General features: G+C 35.6%; 1 protein-coding gene across 1 annotated transcript in view; it reads left to right on the top strand.

Moving 5' to 3' along the window:
* Window positions 1-246: 246 nt before the first annotated feature.
* The window catches only part of SLC2A2 (solute carrier family 2 member 2), a gene marked incomplete in the record, with an annotated part of 26,491 nt that continues 1,332 nt past the window's right edge, over window positions 247-25,405 (top strand). The window contains 11 exon segments of the mRNA XM_072408100.1: window positions 247-312; window positions 6,487-6,582; window positions 8,722-8,903; window positions 9,720-9,844; window positions 11,000-11,115; window positions 12,422-12,584; window positions 15,495-15,682; window positions 16,846-16,950; window positions 20,167-20,268; window positions 21,849-22,052; window positions 22,904-25,405. Coding sequence (XP_072264201.1) covers window positions 295-312; window positions 6,487-6,582; window positions 8,722-8,903; window positions 9,720-9,844; window positions 11,000-11,115; window positions 12,422-12,584; window positions 15,495-15,682; window positions 16,846-16,950; window positions 20,167-20,268; window positions 21,849-22,052; window positions 22,904-23,095 — 1,491 coding nt within the window.

The raw sequence follows: 25,405 nt of genomic DNA, 5'->3' as shown, positions 1-25,405 counted from the left end.
CTCATTTTATGGTCATGATCCCAGTGACTGGGCGTTGCTTCTTTTACTGAACTATTACAGGTGGCTGTGCTGGCATATAATAGTTATAAATTATTGAACACATTATTAGAATAAAGTGTGCACAGACTGTCTAAGCCACCAATAAATTCTAAACAACAAGGATATCCCTTGGTTTGTGATGTCACAGTAGTTTTCTGTTAGCTCCCTCCCCTGACCTGCCTCTTTCCTATACCTGTATTTAACCATAGATCATTTACAAGTCAAGGCTCAGTCTCCTGCGCTTTACTGGACAAGATGGACAGGGAAGAGAAGGTACTGTGTTTTTTTTTTTCTTTTTCTCTCTCTCTCTTTGGTATACTCAATTTACCCAAAGGAAAAGGAAATATACTTTTAGCTCTGCATAGTGCTCTCAAGTGCTTTGTTAATCTTTATTTTGAATCAAGTAAAAAAAATCCTTTGGAATGGTCTTTGTGCATAAGTATATGTGTTTTATAACTTGGTTTAGAAGATTACTACTTTCTAAATGATTTTTTTGTTTTCAGAGTTTGTGCTAAAGTGACTATGTTGCACTTTTCTGGATGCAACAATTTAAAGCTAGAACAAAAACTTGGAACAATGGAGAAATTGCATTCTTTTCATTGAATGCCTATTCATACAGGCTTAGATATTATATATTATTAATATATCAAAATGTATTTCTTTATATATTTATATATAGATTTAAGAGATTTTACTTCACAAGAAAAGTGTAAATTGAATGTCATGTTATACTTGTAAACTTATTTCAAAAAGGTTTTAGCAGTGTGTGAAATGAGAACTTTGCCTATTTATGAAGAATGTTCAATGTTAAATATTGATTAGTGCTAATCTTAAAGTACAGAGCTCACAGCAATCAAGGAGAATTCATGTTTTATTGGTCTTACTTCAGAAATCTGAATGGGTTTCCTTTGATGTGCTTTGTATCCAGTGTTTCTCCTTGTGCACTGGTTAAAGTTAAAATATTTAAAAATAATTCAAGAATATGCTACAATCAAGCTGTTGTCCTAAAGTATATACTCTGCAGCAATCTGAGTATGTTTTTAATAACCTTTTAACATATGATACATATCTAAATTGTAATCCTCCATTCTTAAATTGCTTGTTGTAAAACTTTAAAGTGAGACAACAACAATATAAACTTCTTATCTTTAATTACTATTTTATCTGACGCTTGACGCTATAATTAAAAAATACCCAATCAGCACAAGTAATCTAGACATTTTCCTGCTTGGGTGAATATTAGCTGGATAAGGTGAAAGTCTAATGTCTATTGGGCACATTAAACAATTATTGACCTTATAGCAAACCATTTTCTGGAAGAATAGGCAACTAGGCATGTTGAAAATGCCATCACTTGGGCACAGCATTGAGCTGTAAGCCATGCCATTCTCTCTACTCTGTTACCTATACAGGAATGCCTATGTCCTTAGGAAAGAAAAAACACGGCCAAACATCTAGACCAGTATTTCTCAATCATGGTTCCTCCTGGGAGTTGCTTATGCAATGAGCATTTTGTGCCTCCCAGGTCATATCTGATACCAATACACTTTTTGGCTGTCTAAAGGAGGGGGCATAATACACTATAGACAACAACGTAAGAGGCATTCCTCCCACTACCATCTTACTAATGTATTGTGAGTTGGGGATCTAGTAATTATAGCAGGGGTTCCCTAAGACCTAAAAGTTACTTCAAGGGTTCTCTCATGTTAAAAAGGTCAAGAAAGGCTATTTAGACAGTCAGATTATGTATGCATATTCAAACACTGATAATAATGGCCAGTTTAATCATTTGTTCACCCAGGAGTTCATGAAACAGCCCCTTTGCTGTGAATGTTAATTAATGTGATTTGTGGGTAATTAGCAAAACAATAGCAGGATTGTAAAGACAATCCCAATGTAAGCAATCTCTACCCCACCCTTACATGGTGCACAGCAATGTGAGGGATTTGCATATAGTGTGAGATAACTACAGTATTTAATTCTTATACATGGTAACTTAAAGATAAAGAATATGTTCATAACTTCTTTATTTTATGTATTTTATATTTTTTTAAGTATTTTTTTTTTTGCACAGACATTATTACACACCCAGCTCTGATAAAAAAAAAATCTGCAACAAAATTACAACAAAAGCAGATAGTGCTTAGGGCAGTGCTAGAAGTGTGCAAAAGGTTGTCTTTGTTTTGTAGATTTTGCAGCCTGTTTGTCCCTTCAGGTCAGATCTAGTTCTTTGGTCAGGTTACATTACTGTATCATAGGTGACCCTAATGTACAAAACAAGTGACAACACTCACCTTAGTCTAGAAACATTCCTGTTGGTGTGTAAGATGCTTTTAATCATGCACTGAGCTCGTGGACTGAACTGAAGTCAGCACAATTCTGTAAGAAGTGTTTTGCTGTAAAATCAACAAACATTTGTCTCTGCTGGGGACAGTGCAGTCAGAACCTTGTAAATATGGCTTGTAAAAGTTCTTAAGTGTATGTCAAGGCAAAATAATAAAAAAACATATGCAATACATATCTGCAAAACATACAATTGTCCCTATATTTTCCATTTAAAGACCCGCAAATGTAGAATAATTTCCTACTGATCTGCCAGAATCGGACTTGGCTCTTAAGGTTTGCTATGGGCTGAGAACAGGGCTGAGCCCAGTGTCAATGTGCACCACCCCAACTCTAAAGCTACTTATACACGTCCAACAGTTCTAGCCAGATAATTGGTCCAGGGCCGATATCAGGCGAGAATCTGGCGTGTGTACAGCGCCAGTCGTCCATCATCCGAACGAACGTCCTGGCTGATCCACAGGCGATGGACGACTAACGATCGTAATGGAAGTGAGGGGGTTCCGCTCCATCGTTCCATTCCCTCCCCTCTCCATAGAGCAGAACAAAGAAGTTCATGCACTCGTTCAGCACTCGTTCATGCATCGTGCAGTCCTTAGTCGTTGGAAAGGATCTTTCACAACTACTATTGCACGTGTGTATGCAGTTTAAGATTTTAAGAACAAAAAAGCTAATTACTCTTTATTCTAAGATAAAAACTAGGATGGCAAAATGGAAACTTTATGATAAAACAGGAAGTACATGGGGCAGCTGTGAATACAACATGAACAGGGATTTGTTTGCCCTTATCAAATAGATGTAACTACATTATTTACATTGTGTTTTATAACAGACCAAATACCAAACACACATGGTAATGTTTACCTATACATTAAAGCATTTCCTACATTAACGAATGATTTTTTTATTCTTTTGATGGCATGTGGGAAGTCCAGACCCCTTTAAATAAAAAACATTTTATTTGCACATATACAGAGTTCAGTCTTTCTATAGTTCTCCTCCACAGAAATTAATGACAGCATTTTTTTCCTAATACTAATATGCAGAAAGCCCACACATTTTCCCATGGTTTGTCTTTTTAAAATCACTACAAGTACAGAACAATACTTGTAGATCTATCAAAAATATCAACATTGCTTCTCCTGCACTGAAATCACAAGCAGTGTTGTCAGTCCTGCCTAAATTTGACTGTGTGGAACTACAGAACACATCCTTATGTTATGGAGATGAGAAGTAGGGGCATTACCTATCAGCCATTGTTGGATAGCCCAAGTTCTTCTATTGTAATTACTTGTCCGTAGTTTGGCTTTGCACATATGACTGTGTTCTCTATCCCTGTGGCAGGAGTGGAGATCCATACATACCCTTTGTTGTTTGATTCAAGGGCTATTATTAATAAACTGTATTTATATAGCACCAACATATTATGCAGAGCTGTACATTAAATTGGCAAACAGATACAAACAATGACACAGGAGGAGGAGAAGACCATGCCCAAAAAAGCTTACAATCTAAGAGGTGGGTTAACAGTAAATGGACAACAGATGATGTATGTTCTAAAAGAATTTGGCACTGGGATGTTTTCCTGCACTTCATCTCTATGCTATAATCATAAACTTGCATGTTTAGGTTATCAAAAAATTCCTGTCTATTGAAAAATCTCAGGTGTCGCATTCAGATGCCATTTTGATTTCTATGATTTGCCTAAAGCCAACCTGTCATGGGAAAAATTTGTGTAGGCTGGTTCTACAGATCTTCCCCATGCTAGATGCCAGCCTATCACGTTGGGTACAAATTCTGGACACAGAAATTGTTCCTTATATTTGTGCTAGTTCAGGTTTAATATAACTACTGATAAATACAGCACCACAATCAAAATATAGTAGATAAAAACAATTATAAAGCTTAGCAATCATAGCAATAAAAAAAAGTATGAAAGCCAGACCGCACATTTACTTGAGGACAAAATTTCACAGTAACCTCCCATCTGTACATCTGCCAGAACTTCACAAACATATTTACAATGGATAAGCACTATTGCTGAACTGCATAATTGCAAGTTGGGAGCTTTGTTACTTTATTATATAGTAGTAGCTGACACTGAACGGCGGCAAGAGGTAATACACAAATAAATACACTCACTTATGGAGTGATTCATCATATACAAATCTTCTATGATAGACATACATTACATACAGAAGTGATCACGATTTAAAGAAAATCCAAGGAAAATAGCTCCAGTGAAATTTCCAATTAAAAAAGATAGTTTGGCTAACAGATTCAGAGTTTTCACTTTGTGACTTGCCTATACACATCAGATGATTCTTGCCATCGATCCGTCCTGACAGATCTGAAAACGACGGCTGTACAAGTGAATGGAAAAGTGCAGAGTTGGGGACTGCTCACTGGTTTTCCCTCTCCCCTCCCCATAGAACAGAATGGTGTTGTGTGTACAGTGCTCGTTCATTCATCTGTTAATCTTTTGTTACTGAAAATGATAACAAAAGATCATTGCCAATGACAAAAATTGCATGTGTACACAGCTTTCATTGACATGCTTTTTTTCAGAGACTTAGAAAGTATATGTGATAAAGACAACCAAACTCTCAGCATTATAAGAAAAAGGTGGACAATTTTTTTTTCAAAGTTGAGGGAATTATATATCACAAAACCACGGTACCATGCTGATTGTAGACAGGTCATAAGGGAGAATATTACTATTTTTCTTTAATAATTGTATATACATGGACTCAAATTAGTATTTTGATTGTTAAATTATTTTGCCCTCTGATAAGCCTCTCTAGATAAGTAAAGACTTCTGTTTATTCTGTCTGCCTAAACAAAAATACTTTAGTGATGTGTGAAAGTAAACAAGCTTGCAAATAAAATATAAAATTTGTTGGACTGTTGACAGTACATTGTCAGAAGAATGTCTTCCAGGTGATAGGATGTGACAGAACCACATTGTAACTATATTAGGGGAGTAGATTTTGTTACAAGATTTGTTTAAAATAATTCTATTAATAAAAAATGTGCTGGACAGAATGATTGTTTTATAATTCCTACCTACATTTGAAGTTACAGAACCAAAATTTACCAAATAGAGCCCTCCAACCTTTCTTGAACAATCAATTATTATAATTGATAAATAATTAATAATATTATGTAGTCAGAAAGCCAGGCATAAATGTGACAGTGTTTTAGAACTATACCAAACTATGCTGTACCATGGGAGTTCCAGCTGCTGCTCCCACAAAGAGTGAAACAGTTCTACATACCCCCTGCACAGTGGTTTAATTAGGAGTTGATGATTGTAGCCAACGGTTCATAGTCTGAATTCTCCACGGAAAGATAAATGTTAGGCTAAGTACACACACTTAGATTTTTGACAATGGAAACAATCTTTCAAAATCACTTTAAATGGCTGAAAGATGAATGTACATACAGCGCCATTCTGTTCTATAGAGAAGGGAGGGGGGAGGACAAGCGGGCGGCACTCACTGCGCTCCCTGCGCTTCACTTGAATTGCTGTCGGTCGTCTTCTGATCCATCAGATCCATGAACGACGTTGGAAGGTCTCTGTACACAGAGACCTTGTCCAAATTGAGTCCTATGGTTAGTATGGGCCCGAGAATCACCTGACGTGTGTATATAGCCTAGGAATAGAAGAATTTAACTCTATGAAGTTACAAGAACTTTGGTGGATAAATGGCAGCTACCACACTGGACTGATGTGTAAATTTGGAAATATTTGACTTTAAAACAAGGAAGTTTTTAAGTGCTGGAAAACACTATATGGACTAATACATACAGGCAACACACAAGCAGTGAAGGTTCTTAGCAGGGTTTAGACTCCAATTCTTGCAAATTGAATTGGTCAAAATAAATGAGACTGTCACTGCTGAGAAGTACAGTCAAGTTCCAATAAATCATACAATCCCATGAGGCAGGTACCTATTTGGTAATGCATTCAATTTTCAGTATAACAATAACCCAAGTCACAATACTACATTCATAACTGTATGCAGTAAATAATACCTATGATGCCTATAATATCCCTATGCTGCCAGTTTACATATTGTGTCTCCAATTGTGTTCCTACAGACTTTGACTGGAACCCTCATTTTTACAGTTCTCACAGCCATTTTGGGATCACTACAATTTGGATATGGCATTGGTGTCATTAATGCACCACAAAAGGTAACATGAAATATTAATTACTTAAATTCTTTTGTTTTGGTGTGAAAAGGTTTTTTTTTTTTAGTTATTATGGTATTCTTGAATGCTAAATATTGGTAAAATGTATGTAAAATCATGTTGCAAAGTTAAAGATGTTTGTAGCCCACGGTTCATGGAATGTAAAGATGTGATTGTTCCAGGTTATTCATTGTGTCTAAAACCCCACTTCATGTTAAAGTGCAAATTACTAACCAAATATTATTACCAATAAGATGCAACAAATGGTGAACATTCTTCCACATAGTTTGGTAAATGTGTAGGATCTAAATCATGTTAAAGATGGCTTCTGTTTTCCTTCAAAGTCCAGATTCATTTCATCCTCTTGGATTTAAGAAACAGTAAAAGGCTTTTTAGTTTTACATATAGACCTGTGTTTAGCTCTAGCATGTTTGACTTTACTTTCTGTTGTCTGATGTTACATCTGCTGGAAGAGTACTCTAAGTATCCGCTATCCTTTCAGTAAACTAATGCTTTAGCTCAGTGACTAGCGTTATAAAAATGATTTCTTCGCTTCTGTTGGCCAACCTTAGTCAAAGTAATTTATTCTAACCTGTATACAGCTGTTTCAGGCTTGTTGGCTATCATCAGTGCTGTGGATGAAAATCTTGATTTTACTGTTATGACAGAGTTACAGATACAAAACATTCTTCCCTCACCTATTCACCAGATCCTAATTTCCTATCCTGAGCTTTTTCTATACTGAAATTATCATTGTGTCATCACTGCCCAGTTGCCTTTAAAAAACTGCAGTAACCCCTGTCTACAGGGCACACACAGTACATCATTTTGTTTTATCAAATGTGTTTATTGCTACTAATAAACAGATAAAGATTAAAGGTCCCCAAGACTGTAAAAAGATAGGAGGGCCTGGGTGATCAAGAAAACCTGGATCGTATCTGATCCGGGATTGAAAACAACTAATAGCAAATTATCCGTTCCACGTTTGTTAGACTCAGGTTCACCCATAATAGTTTATCTTCTTCAGTCTTGGAGAACTTCAGGCCCATTGCTTTAAATGGTATGTAACAAACTAAAAGGGAGCATTAGGAGAAGTTCATTGTTTTGGTGTACAAACACTTTAAAGCACATCCAACAGTTATTAAAAGGCAGAATGCCATACAATGAAGTAAGGGTTGGAGGACGTCATAAATCAGTAAACAGAAAAAGCAAACCTTGTGTATTGGGCAGTTGAGAGGTATGAAAATGTGATAAACCTAAATACACAGTACATTTTTATAACAACATCTTCAAAATTGTAACTAAACTCATTCATATATAGAAGCCATATTGTTGTGCAACAGATTTTTTTTTCAGCATGCAGAATTGTTTTCTGTGACCAGCGTTACAGAGATTCTTCAATGAGTTTTATCATAAACTTTCATACCTTTATCATAAATGCCAATCCCAATTCCTCCAATTTAAAATAAAATATAATCCATTAAAGTTTTCATATTTTTCATATCAACTAAAAAATAATAATTTCTAGGGATTTCGAATTGCAGGGCCCATATTTAAAGCCTGGTATTACAAAAAGTAGTCCAATATCATGCAATCCCTATATAGTATTTGAATAATTAATTATGCACAAAGCAAATAAAAAAAACAGGATTTTTGCTTGTTTATGATTGGATGTTTGAAGTAAAAGTACTCTACTCACTACTAGAAAAAACATTTAATTTACTAGTTGTAACATGTCTCGCTTTTTAGTAAACCAACCTTATTTTATAAAAAAGGGGATGTAAAATACAAAAAAACAATGCTTTTATAAACAAAAACTGTGTTTTTTGCTCTTTTTTACTCCGTTACCCTATTAGTTCTGCTCTGCTCTGTTAGCTCTAAGTTACTAGTATGATAATATATATTCTTGTTTTTTGCTTCAGACATGCTTTAAACTATAGTATCTGTGGGATTTAGTGCTGTAAAATCTTTTATTCACAATCGATGCCACATTTCTTATAGAATTGGGTTCCTATTTTCTAGCCATACATTTCCAGTACCACTTTTTAAGATTTTCAGAATAACTTTTCTATTAGAATTTTTTTAAATGTTGATTTTTTTTTATATATCAAACTATGAATTACACTTTGTTTTTTTGTACAGGTTATTGAGCAACACTATGCAAGAGTGATGGACCTAGAGATTATAGCAAAGAGCGGGAATATGACAGAAGAGATTGTGCCTCCTTCAGTTACTATGTATTGGTCCCTCTCTGTATCAGTATTCTCTATAGGGGGGCTAGTGTCTTCATTCTTTGTTGGATGGGTTGCAGATAAACTAGGAAGGTAAGCTTTGGGAACCATTGTTTTTGAAAGTTTCAACATAATTCTAGATTTCACAGCCAAGGTTGTGTTGAAAATTTGTGATACCTATCATGCCCCTTTTTGAGGAGAACTGCCCCCCCCCCCCCCCATTTTTCCTTCTTTTTTTCAGTCTTTTTCTTGATGCCCCACCCCCCTCCCACATTATTACAATAAATTAAAGACTGCTTTGAGACTGCACCAGAGACAAATGTGTAATTTGAAGTTCATTTGAAATGTAAACCGGCACTTTTTCATGCTGCTTAATTTGTTGTTATAAAGTGATAAAGGAACTGAATAGCCAATATATGGTGACACATTCTTGCTGTTGCAAGTATTCTGCTTACTTTGCGAAAACAGTTTTGCATATACCTATTCATTATTATTCTGTTGTACTCCATTTTCAATAAAAATTATCAAATGAGAAATTGAACGTTGCCATTTTGAACCTTATGACCCAAAAGCAAGACAACTCTCAAAAGGCGTGGGTTACCTAATACTACATGCTGCCTACTTATAACAAGTTAGTACTAGTTATGCAAGGATTTACAATGCACTGTGAACTATGATCTGTTTCTTTTAACTTTTATAGCTGTATCATGAGAAAAAGGGACAAAGTATAGAAAAATTGAAAGGCAAGCATCTGACAGAGAAATACTTGAAACAGTTTAAGTCATGTCTTTAGAAAATGCATGATTAATTTGGCATGCTTCTTGTGAAATAAACTATTACTGTGTTATAAATGTTAAATTCTGATCCAAATAATAGCACCCTGATTACCATTCTGCTTCTGAATTTTAGGATTAAAGCTATGATGGCCGTGAATAGTCTGTCAGTTCTTGGAGCACTGCTGATGGGTTTGGCTCCAGTGGGTCAAGCTCATGCTTTGGTTATTGCTGGTAGACTTATAACTGGGCTTTACTGTGGTAAGTGGGACCATGTGTAGACCTTTTATGGGTATTTTAGCAGGTATTTGCTGATTTGTAGAAAGTGTTAAGCAGTCTGTGACTAGATTTGTCTTTTTATTAAAGTAAATCATTGTAATGAAATTTATTATAATATAAAAAGATTACTTTGAATCTAACTACCTAACCCAACCTAACAACAGTATAACAGTCTTACAACCATTTTTATACGTTAACTGATGCAATGTATCTTAGAAGTTTTACAATGCCTATGATTCCTCTGTTCTGCCCTCCTATGGCTGGGTGTTGAAAACTTCCTATAGATTTTAGATCAGTTAAGCCAGTGTCAAACTGTGGCCCGCGGGCCAAATCTGCCCTGCAACGTTCTTTTTTGGTTCCCAAAGGAATGCTAAATATGAATTGCAGCTGGCCTGCCGATGCATTGAAATAGCGCCGCTGCTACAATTCCCAGCATCACTCCATTTCAGTTTTAAGTTACAAGGACAAGGTTTAATTTTTTTGACCATTTCAAATGGTACTTGCAGAAGATAAGCTTTGTTTTTAAAATTACTTGCAGACACTAATGGATAACATTATAGCCCTCGTGTATTGGAGTTTACAAAGTAGTTTAGGACTATTGTAATTGTGAAAGCTAATTTCTATAACATGACTACAGTTCTCAATGTAAATTTAAAAAATTCTTGCCTTTCCTTTCTTTAATTGTAACAATGAAAGCAATAAACAACGTGTTGTTTTATAGTAAGCTTGATAAAGAAATATGTCAGAAATAGGTATTGCTTGTCTTGCCCTATTTCATGGCATAAGAAGAGCAGTGGGAGCAAATTACCCCAAATGGAGGGAAATCCGGAATGTCCCAGGTCTTCTGTTTGGTGTCCTATACTGGCCACCAGCATAACATGAGCTTTTCACAGACTACCAATGTCAGAATGTATTTCTGGCAATTATTTTTTGCAGTGGGTGTCAATTATTCAAGCACAACCAATCAATCAAGTTCACTCTCGTACCTCTAAATGCCTAGTAGTTATGGGTAACATCCCTGATTTTCAGCTTTAAGACACATTTATTCTAGAAGCATTTAGACAGCTGATATAATTATTGATTATTTTTTTTTAAACTTAAGAATAAAATGACCCTGTGTTCATTGTATTATTCTAGGACTGACAGCAGGACTTGTACCTATCTATATTGGGGAAGTTGCTCCAACTGCACTAAGAGGAGCTCTGGGTACCATGCATCAGCTTGCTATTGTCACAGGAATTCTTATCAGTCAGGTATGCATGATTGAACTATACATATATAGTTAATACTTACAAGTTTAATAGTATGTAGCCCTAATAATAGGAAGTGTGTGAAACTAAACCTTAGATAAAATGTTTTTGTATTTTAAAAGATGGAATACTTTAACACTTTAACACTATAAAATTGCCCCAACTGCTATGTGTGCATTATATAAGTGTTTATGCTGAATTTCTTCTCATTCAGATCTATTGTTTTTGGTAATATAAGACATATACAATATAATGAGCCTGATTTATTAAAACTCTCCAAGGTTGGAGAACATACACTTTCATCAGTGAAGCTGGGTGATCCAGCGAACCTGGAATGGATTGCTTCAATGTCATTTTCTATTTCCTGGCAATTTTTTGAATTCTTGACCAATTCCATTCCAGGTTTGCTGGATCACGCAGCTTCACTGATGAAAGTGTATCATCTCCAGCCTTGGAGAGCTTTAATAAATCAGGCCCAATATGTGAGGATTTGTTTCTGAGAGATAATAAAATGCGATAATATATCTTATTTAGTTAATTGTTTTCTGTAAGCAGCTGACTAAATATATATTTGTATAACATATAAATAAGTATAATTGTGCATTAGCTAAGGAAATGAAATACTCTATAAATTCTGTAGTGCCTGATTAATTAGGTATAAGCAAATGCATGGCATTTAGTTGAAGGTCTGAAGAAGGATGAGTTTTTATCTACTTGCACTTTTACAAATCATTTTAAAGCTTTATGAGCTGGTAAATTATATTCAATGCTGCTGAACTCTGTTGATGATAGTGGAAGGTATAATGTACAGTCATAATTAGCTTGTTTTACATTTATATATGTAAGTGACATCAACATTGTTTATTGTGCAGTGTTCATGGTTGGGACAGAACTAGGATTTACACATACCTGAAATGTGAACCTTGCATAAAGCTGTCTAATCAATCTGATGTAATGTATGTAGAGGACAGTGTAATACTCACTATGACATAATAACCTGGGGACACCTAATTTGGATAAAAAGTATTTTAACCAAATAGAAATATCTCCTGTTACCACAATTGTAGACCTGATCCAGCCAGGGAAACAATCTACTAAACTTTATAGAAGTACTCCCTTGCTGACCCCAAATACTGCAAAGTCACAATCACTAGCAACAGGGTAGTAAGAAATTATTCCAGAAAAGCGACCAGGAAGTCTTTTAGTGATTCTAACACTGGCAACCAATGTGTCTGACTGCAGCTTTAAATCCGAACCAGGAAAAAATAATTTTCATGTTGTAATGTAAAATCCCTATTATTTTTTTCAGGTTGTTGGACTTGATTTTATTTTGGGCAGTGAAAAACTGTGGCCTGTCCTCTTGGGACTTTCTGGAGTGCCAGCAGTCATTCAAACTGTGTTACTCTTCTTTTGCCCAGAAAGTCCCAGATATGCTTTTATTAAGCTTGGAAGAGAGGAAGCTGCAAAGAAAAGTAAGTAAATTAATGACATTTATTTGTATTATGGCGATGTCATGTTCCTATTTTTGCAGTTAAATATCTGTAGTAAGGTTATATAGGATGTTATATAGGATTTAGCAGAGGTATATACAGATGACGTTATCCGTAGATCAGCATGTGAACACCAAAAAAGCTGTACAGCTGCTGAATCTTTTTTTTTTCTTAAAAAAACTATTTAGAGCCATTGATACATACTAACAGCAGACTAGAACATACCAAAGTGGCTTTGTAGCTGTTTGGTGTGGAGTTCAGGGGGAGGGAACGAATTTAGCACCTAGAGCCAAAGTTTGTAATCCATGAGGCTGATTAGTAGTGGCACAGTTTGTGGTGAGTATATCAGGGTTAAAAATGTCCTTAAATCTGTAAAAACTGTTTTAATCTGTCCCACAAAATATAATTTTTTTTTTTTTTGTTTGTACTCAATCTCTTGGTAGGAAAAGCAGCATTGACACTTTACCTGTCAGGTTTTCAAATTAACATACCAAGAATGTTTTGTTAAAAATATGTAAAGTAAAAACAAGTATTAATAGTTCAATGAATATTTTAAAAACAGTAAGGTACAAAGAATTGAGTAAACTTTATATATAACAAAGTGAAAAAAATACTAACCATAAGCAGTATCCATGTTTCAGCACACCAGTAGTAAAATGTGAAAGTACTCTTTAAAAAATAAAGCTTAAAGTCTATTCTTTGGACTGTTAAAGGCTTTGTAATCATGTTGTTTTCCAGCTACAAACTAGTGGCTCCAGGTATTCCTATACATTTATCACTGTCTGGAGACATGATCCCTGAACTCTGGTTAAAAGTTAACAAAGATTAGATACATGCAGTTAATACTAAAAAAACAAACCTATTCCTTACTTAAACACATGTATTGAATAGTCATAGCTACATTCTCATTCATAACCCTACAATAGTTTGTGCACAAAAGAATGCAGATAGCAGATAAACGTTTATCAAGAGTTCATCTGGTGTCTGAAATTGAAATATAACTGCACCCCCCTACCCCCAAACTCCTACCTGTTCCACTCTCATGCTTACCTGTTCACAAGGATGCCAGATGCTACACAGCAAGCCAGCCAGGCTACACAGCCAAGCAATGTGATCTTTATCTTCATCCAATCCAAAGGACACCTGTACTATATCTAGGCTCATAATCCAGTGTTCCACAGTAATTGGTGCAGAATACATACTCAGTCCAGACTGCAGAGAGTCATCTGGAACATCTGATTTGATTGGGGAAGAGGTGATTAAAAGACTGGAAGAGGAGGATGGGTGCATGGGGTGCTATGGACTATTGTGGTACTACCATGGCTCCCATAGCATATAACAAAGTTTATTTGCCCCAACAAGTTTCTGCAATTGTATTGACTATTACATTTACTATAAAAACATATTGGATTGTACACATAAACTTGCCTTTCATTTTGTGGTTAGACTAGTTAGTTTAATATAGGTTGAAACTGGGGTCACCATACTTTTTGACTTTTTTTGTGTCAACTATTAACATGGTTGTTCGAGGCTTTGTGTTGGGATGTTAAGTTTAATGTAAACATATCAGCTTTTAATGTCCAACTGGAGGCTTAGCAGCACTGATAACATGGCAATGTAGTACTGTAGCCTGGTGGTCCATAATAATATAAATACAAATTCCTAAATTAGAATTTCCTTAATTTTGGCTGTTCATTATTTTGGAATAAAAGAAGATGAAACTGGCCAAACAACTAATAAGTTTTAGTATTAGGTAATCTGATTTCTAAAACATTTCCCCAAACTCCTAACTATGTCAAACACATGCACAGGCCCACAGTAATTTATTGTTTCCATGTATAGAAAAAAACATGAATATATTATCAAACAAACTATTTAGTCTAGATTTTGATCCTATGTGCATGTACCCACAACAGAAGATCTAATAGGAAACGTTTCGCCTGGGTTCACGCTCCCAGTGCAATGCATTGTGTTAGCATTTTTTTACATGTTAAAATACATCAGATCAAAGTAATGTGTTAGACTGACTGTGCTTCCAATGCACCAAAACATCCAAAAAATAGATATGAACCGTTTTGGGCAAAATGCCTGGTACATTACTATGTAAAAAATGTAATGGATATGCAGTACAGCAAAACTCCAACGTTAGTGTAAGGCTACGTACACACGTGCAATAATTATCGTTGGAAACTACCGTTCGTCGGATACCCGTTCTCAATGACGCCGATGAACGAGGAATGTCGCTGGAAACAAACGACCGTCCCAGCGGATCTGATTGGGAGACGATCGTTCGCTCTCTATTGCTTATACGGTTGTGTAGTGATCATGGATTGTTCTGCAGTACACTTTCTCCTTTACATGTCACTTCCTGCATCATTCAAACAACCTTATCTAATGTGTGTACACTATTGGTGGATTATATTTGAACAATCATATCGTTAAAGCATGTACAAAATTGTACACAATATGATTGTTTAAAATAATTGTGCATAATCGTTGATCTGTCGTTAGTTGTTCCTTTTCTTATGACAATTATTGCACGTGTATACCAGCCTTTAGGTTCAGCCAGTCAAAATGTAACCCTAATGCTGAAACGTAAGTTAAACCAAAATGACAAAAGGACACCAAAGAAAACTAATAATCCCGGGCACGTGGCACAAAAAAAAAAAAATGATTAATAAATTAAATGACAACAACTTGACACCTTCCATACAAAGTAAAGTATTACTAAATCCTAGATTCACTAATAATTGATCAAAAATACAAAATCACCATTACAATTGCTAGCGCTGGACCTGAAACAAGATAATGCATTACAACCTTGTGACACATAATAAAAATAGACCCTCAATGGCTTAACTACTTTTCCCTATTTTTGTGTTCCATAAACAGTTTTGAAAAAACTTAGAGGAGATTATGACCCATCCAAAGACATGGAGGAAATGAGGAGGGAGAAGGAAGAAGCAGCCAGTGAAAAGAAAGTGTCCATCCTTCAGCTATTTAAATGTGCCAATTACAGGCAGCCACTTTTAGTTTCCCTGGTACTGCACATGTCTCAGCAGTTTTCTGGAATTAATGCGGTAAGTTATTCTATTGATTGGGGTGCTAAGAGATCATTAAATTGTATTAAAACATTAAATGGCAATAGGCATGGCAATAAATGCAACAAATCCAATATTAAAACAAAACATAAATATACTATATAAATTAAAACATGAGTACTATGGGATGTGTGTATAAGTCCTAACAGTGTTCTACCTTTCCTTTATTCAACAAGTACATTTATAATTTCTTAGTTTTTTATAAAAAAGTTCTTCTGTGAATACAATTATGCAAAAATATGTAAAAAAATGAAAAGTACTAGTAATTTTTCAGTGAAATTTCATAAATTTGGCTCATGTGTACAGATGTCCCAGATACTTTTCCCAGACCAAATCTTGTGCTTGCCTAATCATATCTTACTTACACTCATTATGTAAGTAACAATGCACTTTCACCTCTGTGGTGAATGAAGAATGTAGTAGGCATACATTCCTGATCAATGTTACAGAGCGGCTTAGAGATAACAGGAACTGATTCTCGCTGACTGTTCATTGTATCTGCATTAGTAGAGGGGTGAATGGGGGCTGTTAGCCACAGGTGAGACACTAATGTATGTCCTGGTAGGTAGCAAGCTCTGTCTGTGTAGATATATATAGAAGACATTTGTTTCGGCATGCAAGTCCCTATATGATAATTTGAGCATTCTTGCCCTGCTAACAGCAATATGGTTTAATTTGTATTTGAAATGAGACTTAAGTGTAGGTCTCTTTCAGATGCTTCATACTGTTATATTTACTGGCCTTTTTTGTCTGGGACAATCTTGTATAGTACACAAAATGCTGTATTTGTGTTACTTACACAGGATTGTGATTCTATTACTTAAATTTCATTAATCCAATGTCATATCGCTTGTATGTCCTACAATCAAAAGCATTCTGTTTTTTTATGATCTTTTTTCTTTTGGAGTCATCCCGCTGCTATTACACTGCATAGAATGTAATACCGTACAATTGACACAATTTGCAGATTTTGATTTAGTCATAGATGACTGTACTTTATCTGGTTGTAACTAGTCAGCAGTAACATAAAAAAACAGCTTCCTTTTGTACAAAGGGAACAAGGGCAAAGTGGTATAGTAACAGATTTATTTCAACACCTTCAAATGTTTACTAAATATTGAACTTTGTATTTTGTTCAACAGATTTTCTACTATTCTACAAGCATCTTCACAAAAGCAGGAATTGGCCAACCAGTATATGCAACAATTGGAGTTGGTGCAGTAAACACAGTGGCCACAATTGCTTCAGTAAGTTATTATGCTAAGTAACTATACCACTGTAAAAAGTTAAACATAATGTACGTGTGCACATAAACATGATGTAACCCTCATACTTAAAGGGGGATCTAAATATTGATAATTTTGTTCAAATTCATTTTCAGGGATCACTTTTCAAATATATTTATTCCTTTCCTTTTTGTTTTGCTATGCATTACCACCATGCACAGATTACCACAATACACAGTACTACAGAAAGCCCTCATTAGTGTAATGCACATGTAGGAAAAAGGATTAAATCCAGTTTTCAGTGTGCTGGGGTGCTTTAACAGGCCATTTAATAAATGGGCTGCTGTAAATCAATGAAGCATTACATATGTGCGGCAACACACGTTGTATAGAGGCCTTTAAGTATAAAAGACAAAACAAGGCAAATAATTCCAGTATATTTTTGTTATCTATTCATTATTGGAACTATATTCTCATAGAATACTGTAGTATTAATATTAAAAAAAATATTTTTATTATAATTATTATTATTATTATTATTATTAATAATAATAATAATAATATTAAACATTATTTATTTAGTGCCAACATATTACGCAGAGCTGTACATTAAATCAGTGGTCACAAATGACAGACAGATACAAACAATGACACAGGAGGAGGAGAGGACCCTGATTAGAAGAGCTTGCAATCTAAGAGATGGGGGATGTAGCACACAACTACACTACACAACTACACAACAGAACTCCAGGGAAGATGTCCACCACTGCCCACATTATGGGGCAGGCAGATATAAGGAAGAACTCTCCTCATGAACACCTTACTATCACTAGATCATAGGTATGGCAGATACAACAAGGATCCTTGGCCACTACTAAAGATACATGGCCATTACTGCATCTGCAGAACCTTCTTCCTAAACTCACCATATATACTCATTACTGTATCATAAGTGGGGCAGATTCAGCAAGGATGGTTTGAGCAAAATCCCATTATTTATAGCCACCACTACATCAAACATAGGGCAGATTCAGCAAGGATCCTTTGTTTATAATCCCGATACCTAGCCACCACTGCCTCATAAGTGGGGCAATTACAGGAAGAATCCTGTGCATAAACATGGTATACATGAGCATTACAGCATCATAGTTGGGGAAGATACAGAAACATTACCATGTGCATTACCCCCAAATACATGTCCATCACAAATATATATGCCTAGGATCCTTCTGCATCATCCCAGCATATTTGGCATTCACGACGAGTTAGTACAAAGTAATTTGTGATGACATAACTATGCTGATCATTTAGTAATCCATTACATTTTTTACTAAACTGTAAAAAGATTGTGTATAGAAATAAGTTGCGAAGAACTGTACGTAATGAGTGCATCCAGACGACAGCTGAGAACAGGTTAACGTGTTACTGATTATTTTGCAACAGAGAACTTTTGCAATATTACCCAAGGTAATGGTTGCTAATTCAGACATATTGTGGCGCTGAGGCGGACACAGCTGTCCAGCATGTTGATTAATCTGGGTTAGAGAGCTGAGTCCCAGGTACATTGCTGACTATGAGTTTACCTGGCAGGGCAGTGCATGCTGAATCTTTCTATTTTGTAAGCATTTTATTTTATCTGAGCTTACAAGGTCAAACAACGTTCAATTGCTGACATCTACAAAATTGGCCAAGAAAGTAAGAGTTCTGTTATTTATTACCACATAGACTAGATAATAGTTAAACTGAGAAACAGAACAAGATACAATGCAAACCGTGCAACTTCTTTTATTCTAAAAATATATAAAAATTGATTTTAACAGATTAATGCAATGATCCTAATAAAACAACAATAAAACCCACTGCAGAAAATGTAAAATATATTAAAACATATCAGATGGAAATGTATGTAAAAGATGTGAAATTCTCTAACACTTATTTCACATACTTTACCCACTGCCTTAATCTGTAACATGATGTTGAATTCTTTCACATACCACAAATCCAGGTTACATATATACAGGTTGGGATTGTGATGAAGCAGAGACACTGATTGATTGACAGCAGTCATGTGATAAACTGTAAATATTTGCCAGGAGTTGTAGCCTTCCCCTACACTACTAAGAAAGACTTTTTTTGTTTGTGTTGCTTTTGTAGAGTTCCTTCTAAAAGGACAGGACATGAGATTAAACAAATAAAAAAACAACATTATCACCAATTTTTCTTCACTTTTTTAACGCTACGTTAAATAAATGGTCATCATTTTTTTCAGTAGTGATCAGTGATTGATTGTTTTTATATAATTAACCTAATTTAACAATTAGCCACTTTTCCCTTCTGTAACGCTGTATTAGAGCCGGAGCAAAATGCAGCTTTCCACTGCAAACTCAACTGGGGTTCCAACCACTCGTGCTTATGCCTGCGGCAATTGTGGTGTGGTTTCAAAACGTTACAAATCCCTTTTGGCTGTGCAGTTGCATTTGAAAGTACTCTACAGTGGCCTGAATCGCAGCCACATACAAATGTGCTACCTGCTGTGCCATTTGTTGCTTCCGGATGCACAGCAGCATTGGCCAATTGCATTGTTTTACACCAAAGGCATGAAATGAGCCTAAAAGGGGCAATAAGCACGCACAGGTTTAGATTGTAGCCACTGATCAACAGAAATGTAGTGGTATCATTCCCATTCCCTAGGCGCCTCTTACCAGTAAAAGTTTTATAATTGCAACATGGCAATCAGAAATTAAAATCAATCTGTCAATTTCTAGCTTTTCATACCGAGATGGAATCCTGAATAGTAATATCTGGCAGGGGTTCTCATCCTTCCCCTTTTTTACAAAACTAATGAAAAAAAAAATGTTACCTGGACATATACTTATGTTGTATACTAGGATTGTATTTTACCATGAAAGGGCTGTAAAATATGTTATGTTTTTAACAGACTTGAGTTTAACATTAATGATAAATAAATTATCGTGAGCCAAAAAAATCAACCATCCAAAGTTTTCAGAGTGTTTATTTCCTATATACAGTATATTAGTGTCCTATCATAATAAACTTTCATAAGGGGGAGCAGCACGTCAAAGCCTAATGACACATAACAGATGTGATCAGGGATGGGTTTCAAATTAGGAAAGTTAAACTAATGGGAATAGACATTACTATAAGAGGCCATCTCTCCTTATAAAAGCTTTTATCATTTGTTATAATTTACTGACAACCCCTATTTTTATGCTGCAGCTGTTTCTGGTTGAGAAAGCTGGAAGGAGATCTCTTTATCTTGTTGGATTATCAGGCATGTGCATATGTGCAGTCATCATGACCATTGCTCTGGCTCTACTGGTAAGTCTGATGTGAATTCAAATCACCTGAGTGCTACACAGAAATGTTATGCAATGGCTCTGTATAGATTAATACTTATACAGATAGTCCCCGGGTTACATATGAGATAGTGACTGTAGGTTTGTTCCTAAGTTGAGTTTGTATGTAAGTCAGAATAGGTACATTATTTTAATAAATGCAGTTAGGACAGATGTTTGTCTCAACATATTATTAGGCAGCGTGGTGTCAGGTACTGTATAAATTCCTCACTGTGAGTTAATCACTCCAACAAAGCAAAAAAATAAAATAAAATTGTGGAGCCTAGACATTCATTAACCTCTGAAGCAAGCTGTGCTTTGATATGCAAAAAGAAACAACTGCAGAGTTTGTCTTGGTCAATAAAGAGTTACAAGTGTTTGCAGAATAGCAAAAGATTTCTTCTGAAAGTCATGCAAACTGCCCCCTCCCAGCATCAAATCTCGGTCCTGCACAGGATCGAGCAGGGAAGAGCATGAAAGCCCCGTTCGTATCTAGGAGTCGTCCGTATGTCGGATGTCCTTAAGTCGGGGACTACCTGTACTTTCTTTACAGATATTAAGTGCATTGTTATTAAAACAGACCTCCTTTTGAGAGATGATGGACGCTGCCACCACTGAACTTATTGTAAAGAATGCTAATTGCCAGGATAGAAAGTGTCAGTCACACCCTGAAACAAGCATGCAGATATCTGTGTGACAAATAGCTGAACACCTGAGCTGTATGCTCATTCTGGGTCAGTAATTCAGAAGGTATTAAAGGAAGATAATTAGGAGACCAAACAGACAGGCTATATTATATAGAACCAGGTCAGCAATAGCACCTTCCATTATCTCCCAGTGAAAGGTCTTATAATGTATGTAAAACGCATACAATTAAATGTTATTTGTTTGCTTTGACCTGTTAAATATACTATTTTGTTATATCTGTTCAAAACGTGCAAAAACGTCATATTTCCATAAATACAGGCACATTGCACATTTTTCTATAATCTTTAAAGAGCTCTCCAAGTTCTTATTTTGGACTACAGAATGATTAAATGGGTATATCTGACACCACTCATCCCACAAAAATGCTGTGTTGTCAACCCATAACAGGCCTTATAAACTGAGAGTGTTTCTAGCAGATCAATGGGTATTTTTCTGTACTAAATACAAGAACTACTACAGCAGAAGAAGTCAATGTTTCAGAGGATGTGGAAATCAAAATTTTCACTGCTGATTCCCAAGCCTTTAGCTGGTCAATCGGCACCTGACCACACATAGCCTTGACCACTGATTTCTGGATTGACAACAAACCACGGTTGACCAAACCCTACCACTGTGATCTGCAGTGTCTGGGAGGGGGAGTGTATGGGATGAACAACGAAGAAGGATTTGGCTCAATCAAGGAGGGTAAAGAAAGTTTGTTTATGACATGTACCTGAATTTGGTACTTGTTTAGACTGTTATACAAGAGTCTTTAGTTGTACTGTAGAGTATAAATGATCTTTAATTTTAACAAGTAATACCTACAATATCATTTTACAAATAATTATATTTATAAATCTTTTTGTTTCTATATAGTCTACTACTTCTGGGATGAGCTATCTTTGTATGGTTGCCATTTTCATGTTTGTGGTCTTCTTTGAAGTTGGACCTGGTCCCATCCCTTGGTTCATTGTCGCTGAACTGTTTAGCCAGGGTCCCCGACCTGCAGCTATGGCTGTGTCTGGCTTTTGCAACTGGACCTGTAATTTTATTATTGGAATGTGCTTGCAGTATATTGCGGTGAGTATGATTTTGACATTGAAGGTGCTATCATCCATTATTTCTCCATGATCTCTGTAGTTCTATTTTTCTCGGATTAAGTTATTTTAATAAATCAGAGTTCTGTATGATACCTTGTTTTTGGTAGGCATTGTAAGGATGGATTTTGACATCCAGGATTTTGTAAACAAATCTAAATATTAATTATTGGGGCTATTGATCAAACAACTTAAAGCAGGGGTGCCCACCCCTTTTTGGCTTCTAAGGTACTTTTAAAATTACCAAGTCAAAATCATCGACCAACAATAAAAATTCTAAACATATATTTATTTATATATACACCAAGTATGACACAGAAGTGACTGAAGCTAATGAGACATTGAATGACAGAACATTGCACAGATATTGCACTACAAGACTATAGTGACAGGAAAGCTACAGTCATAGGAGAATGACGTGCTGCACAAGAAAAAGAACTGCTAATCTGTACAAAGGTATCTCGGTAATTGAACCCGGACACCGAGCCTGAACTGACTTTATCGCCCAGCACTGCTCACCTCAGACTGCCCTCCCGCCCTCTCTGCCTCTCTCCCCACTCCCCACTGTTACAGGAGCCTTGGACGCAAAGTTCCTGGTGTTGTCTGACTAAATACATCCCCAACATCCCTATAGACGTACAGCAGGGAGGGGTAAGGCAGGGCTCCGCGATCGACTCGCTTTGCCTTTGTGATCGACCAGTAGATCGCGATTGACGTGTTGGCCACACCTGACCTAAAGTATATCAATGGCAAATCTTTTTTTTTTTTTTTTGTATAACTGTATTCATCAACAGCTAAAAAAATTATTTTTAAATATTTGTTTTTCCTTTTTAGGATGCATGTGGGCCCTATGTGTTTATTATATTTGCTGTACTTTTATTGGGTTTTACCATTTTCACATACTTCAAAGTGCCAGAAACCAAAGGAAAGTCCTTCGAACAAATATCTGCTGAATTCCGCAAGAAAAGGCACACTGGAAAGAAGTCTACAGAGATGGAGTATCTGGGAACAAGTACTGAAGCTTGAACTAATGAGCTGTATAAATGGAGCACAGACATGGAGTACAAACAACACATTATTTCACAGACTGTAACATGCTTACAGGGTAAATTAGAAATTGCTTTTTTTTAATGCTTTTTTTTGTAAAGCTGAATTTTTCTTGGTAAAACATTGATAATATGTGTGTTGATGATTTTAGATACAGCAAGACCTTCATAGCATAAGTTGAGCTTCATTCACAAAATCCATAAATAAATGTACAGGTCAACAAAGTTTCCATTGTACAGAAACAAATTCACGGACATCATGCATTATAAACAAAGTGATAAAGAATGTACATAGGTAGGTGTACTAGAGGGAACCAGCTGTAATATACTACAGTATACTTCCCGTGAAATGTGCGACACTCTGCTCTCTGGTGTAAATGGAGCCTTCGTGATGTTGACTGAATATTTTTTACAAAGTCAAAAATATATTATATGGGAAAAACTATGTTTGTTAAAGAATATTTATATTTCATGTATACAGAAGCAAAACTATTAATTGTCTTACAGGCATACATTTACCATATGGGATCTTGTATGTATCAACATATTTTTTGACACTCATAAACCAATCAGATGTGACCTTGGAGAAGCTTAATGTAGTTAACTAAGCATATTGATATCTGATTGGTTATTGTGTGTTACTTTACATTATTGGTGTTTGTAATCTTTTAACAAAAATGGTCTGTGGATGGACGTAGTTAATTTTCTGCTATCATTTTAACAAATGGACAGCTCTGAGATTTTATTATCTTGAGTTCCACCATGAGATTAAAGTAAACCTATCATGAGAAAATCCTGGAGGCTTCCATTGCTGATTAGTCTATTTGAAAATACTAGTTGCCAGGCTAACATGCTGATGCTCTGGTGTTGGTTATTTGAATAAATACTTGCAATAAGTACACAGATTAGGATATGTAGCTTTTCTCAAGTTGTATACTTTTTGGTCAAACTAATGTATTTATTTTCCATTTGTTTATGATATGATATCCTAAATATTTTATCGGATTTTATACATTCTTACTTTCACAAATAAACATTTATTATATGACAAAGGATTGCCAAAGCACTACTGGTTTGCTGGAGAAAGGACAGCAGAAGTATGTTCGTTTTAGGCTGTTCCTATCTAATGAATATTATCCCTGAGCCATCTGATAACAGGTGTTCTCTGAAGATCACACATATATGTACATTTCATTTTATAAGCTGAGCAAACAGGCTTTTTACAACACTATATTCAATAGAAATAAGTATGGGTAATAAGCCAAGGGCTACACCTACCCGCTAGAAAACTTACTTTGGGCATTTGTTCCACTTGAAGTGGATTTTGGATTCAGGTTTAGGGTAATGCTGCTTGAAGCATCAGGTCAAATGCAAGTGAGAAGGAGGTAAACTGCAGGTCAAATGCGGCAGTAATTAAATTTTGACGATTCTTAGAAGTGTCCCCATTCACCTGTGAGGAAGCTGTGTGAGGAAGTGTCCCCATTCACTTGTGAGGAAGATTGCATAAAAGTGATTTTTTAACTGCAATCCATCCAATAAGTTTAACTTACTCAGAATTCATAGTCTATTTATGCAGTCATTATATTGGAACGTTAAAAAAAGAACACATTGGGAGCCAATGAATTACTGTGACAAAAGGAGGCGTCACAAGTTCCTAATGCAATGATAATAACTGGCTGCCTTAGATATTTCCCATTACTGTCAAGAAGTCTGTTAGGGCCTATTCATTGTACTTCGGTTTAAAATATTTACTATTATTGTCAACAGGTCAGTTCACTTTAATGTTTACCCCTGTTGCAAGCATAGTACTATATGCAAACATTTTCATGAACTTTTGGATTAAGAAACTTTGTGGTATGCATGTAAACAACAGCAATAAAACCTTGTGCAACAAGTCTAAAATACATCAAGTATATTAAACCAGACTTGGTGAAAGTGTTTGTATATTAAGTTACGTTTATACAGTAAGTGTATGTCAAGCCAAAGCACACATGCTATGTGATATAGTGTACAGAAAATCTTCTGTGTTATTAATCCATAGATAGTATATATACTACACTTTACAGATCTAGAAAAGCCCATATTTTACTGGTGATAAACCAACTACTGTAAGTAATTGTTTACAATGTATGCTCCAGTCTGTTACATGTTACATGTTCCTTCTCTGTATAGATAATAGTTCAGTTATTTCTCCCGATATTATTCCTTATCTTTTGGGGGAACATAATTCAAACATGTAACAACTCTAGTGGTATTTTTTCTCCATATCATTCACTAAAATCATAGATAT

The sequence above is a fragment of the Pyxicephalus adspersus genome, chromosome 4 (assembly GCF_032062135.1).
Source record: "Pyxicephalus adspersus chromosome 4, UCB_Pads_2.0, whole genome shotgun sequence".
Lineage (NCBI taxonomy): Eukaryota > Metazoa > Chordata > Amphibia > Anura > Pyxicephalidae > Pyxicephalus > Pyxicephalus adspersus.
This window is presented reverse-complemented; position numbering and strand designations above follow the sequence as displayed.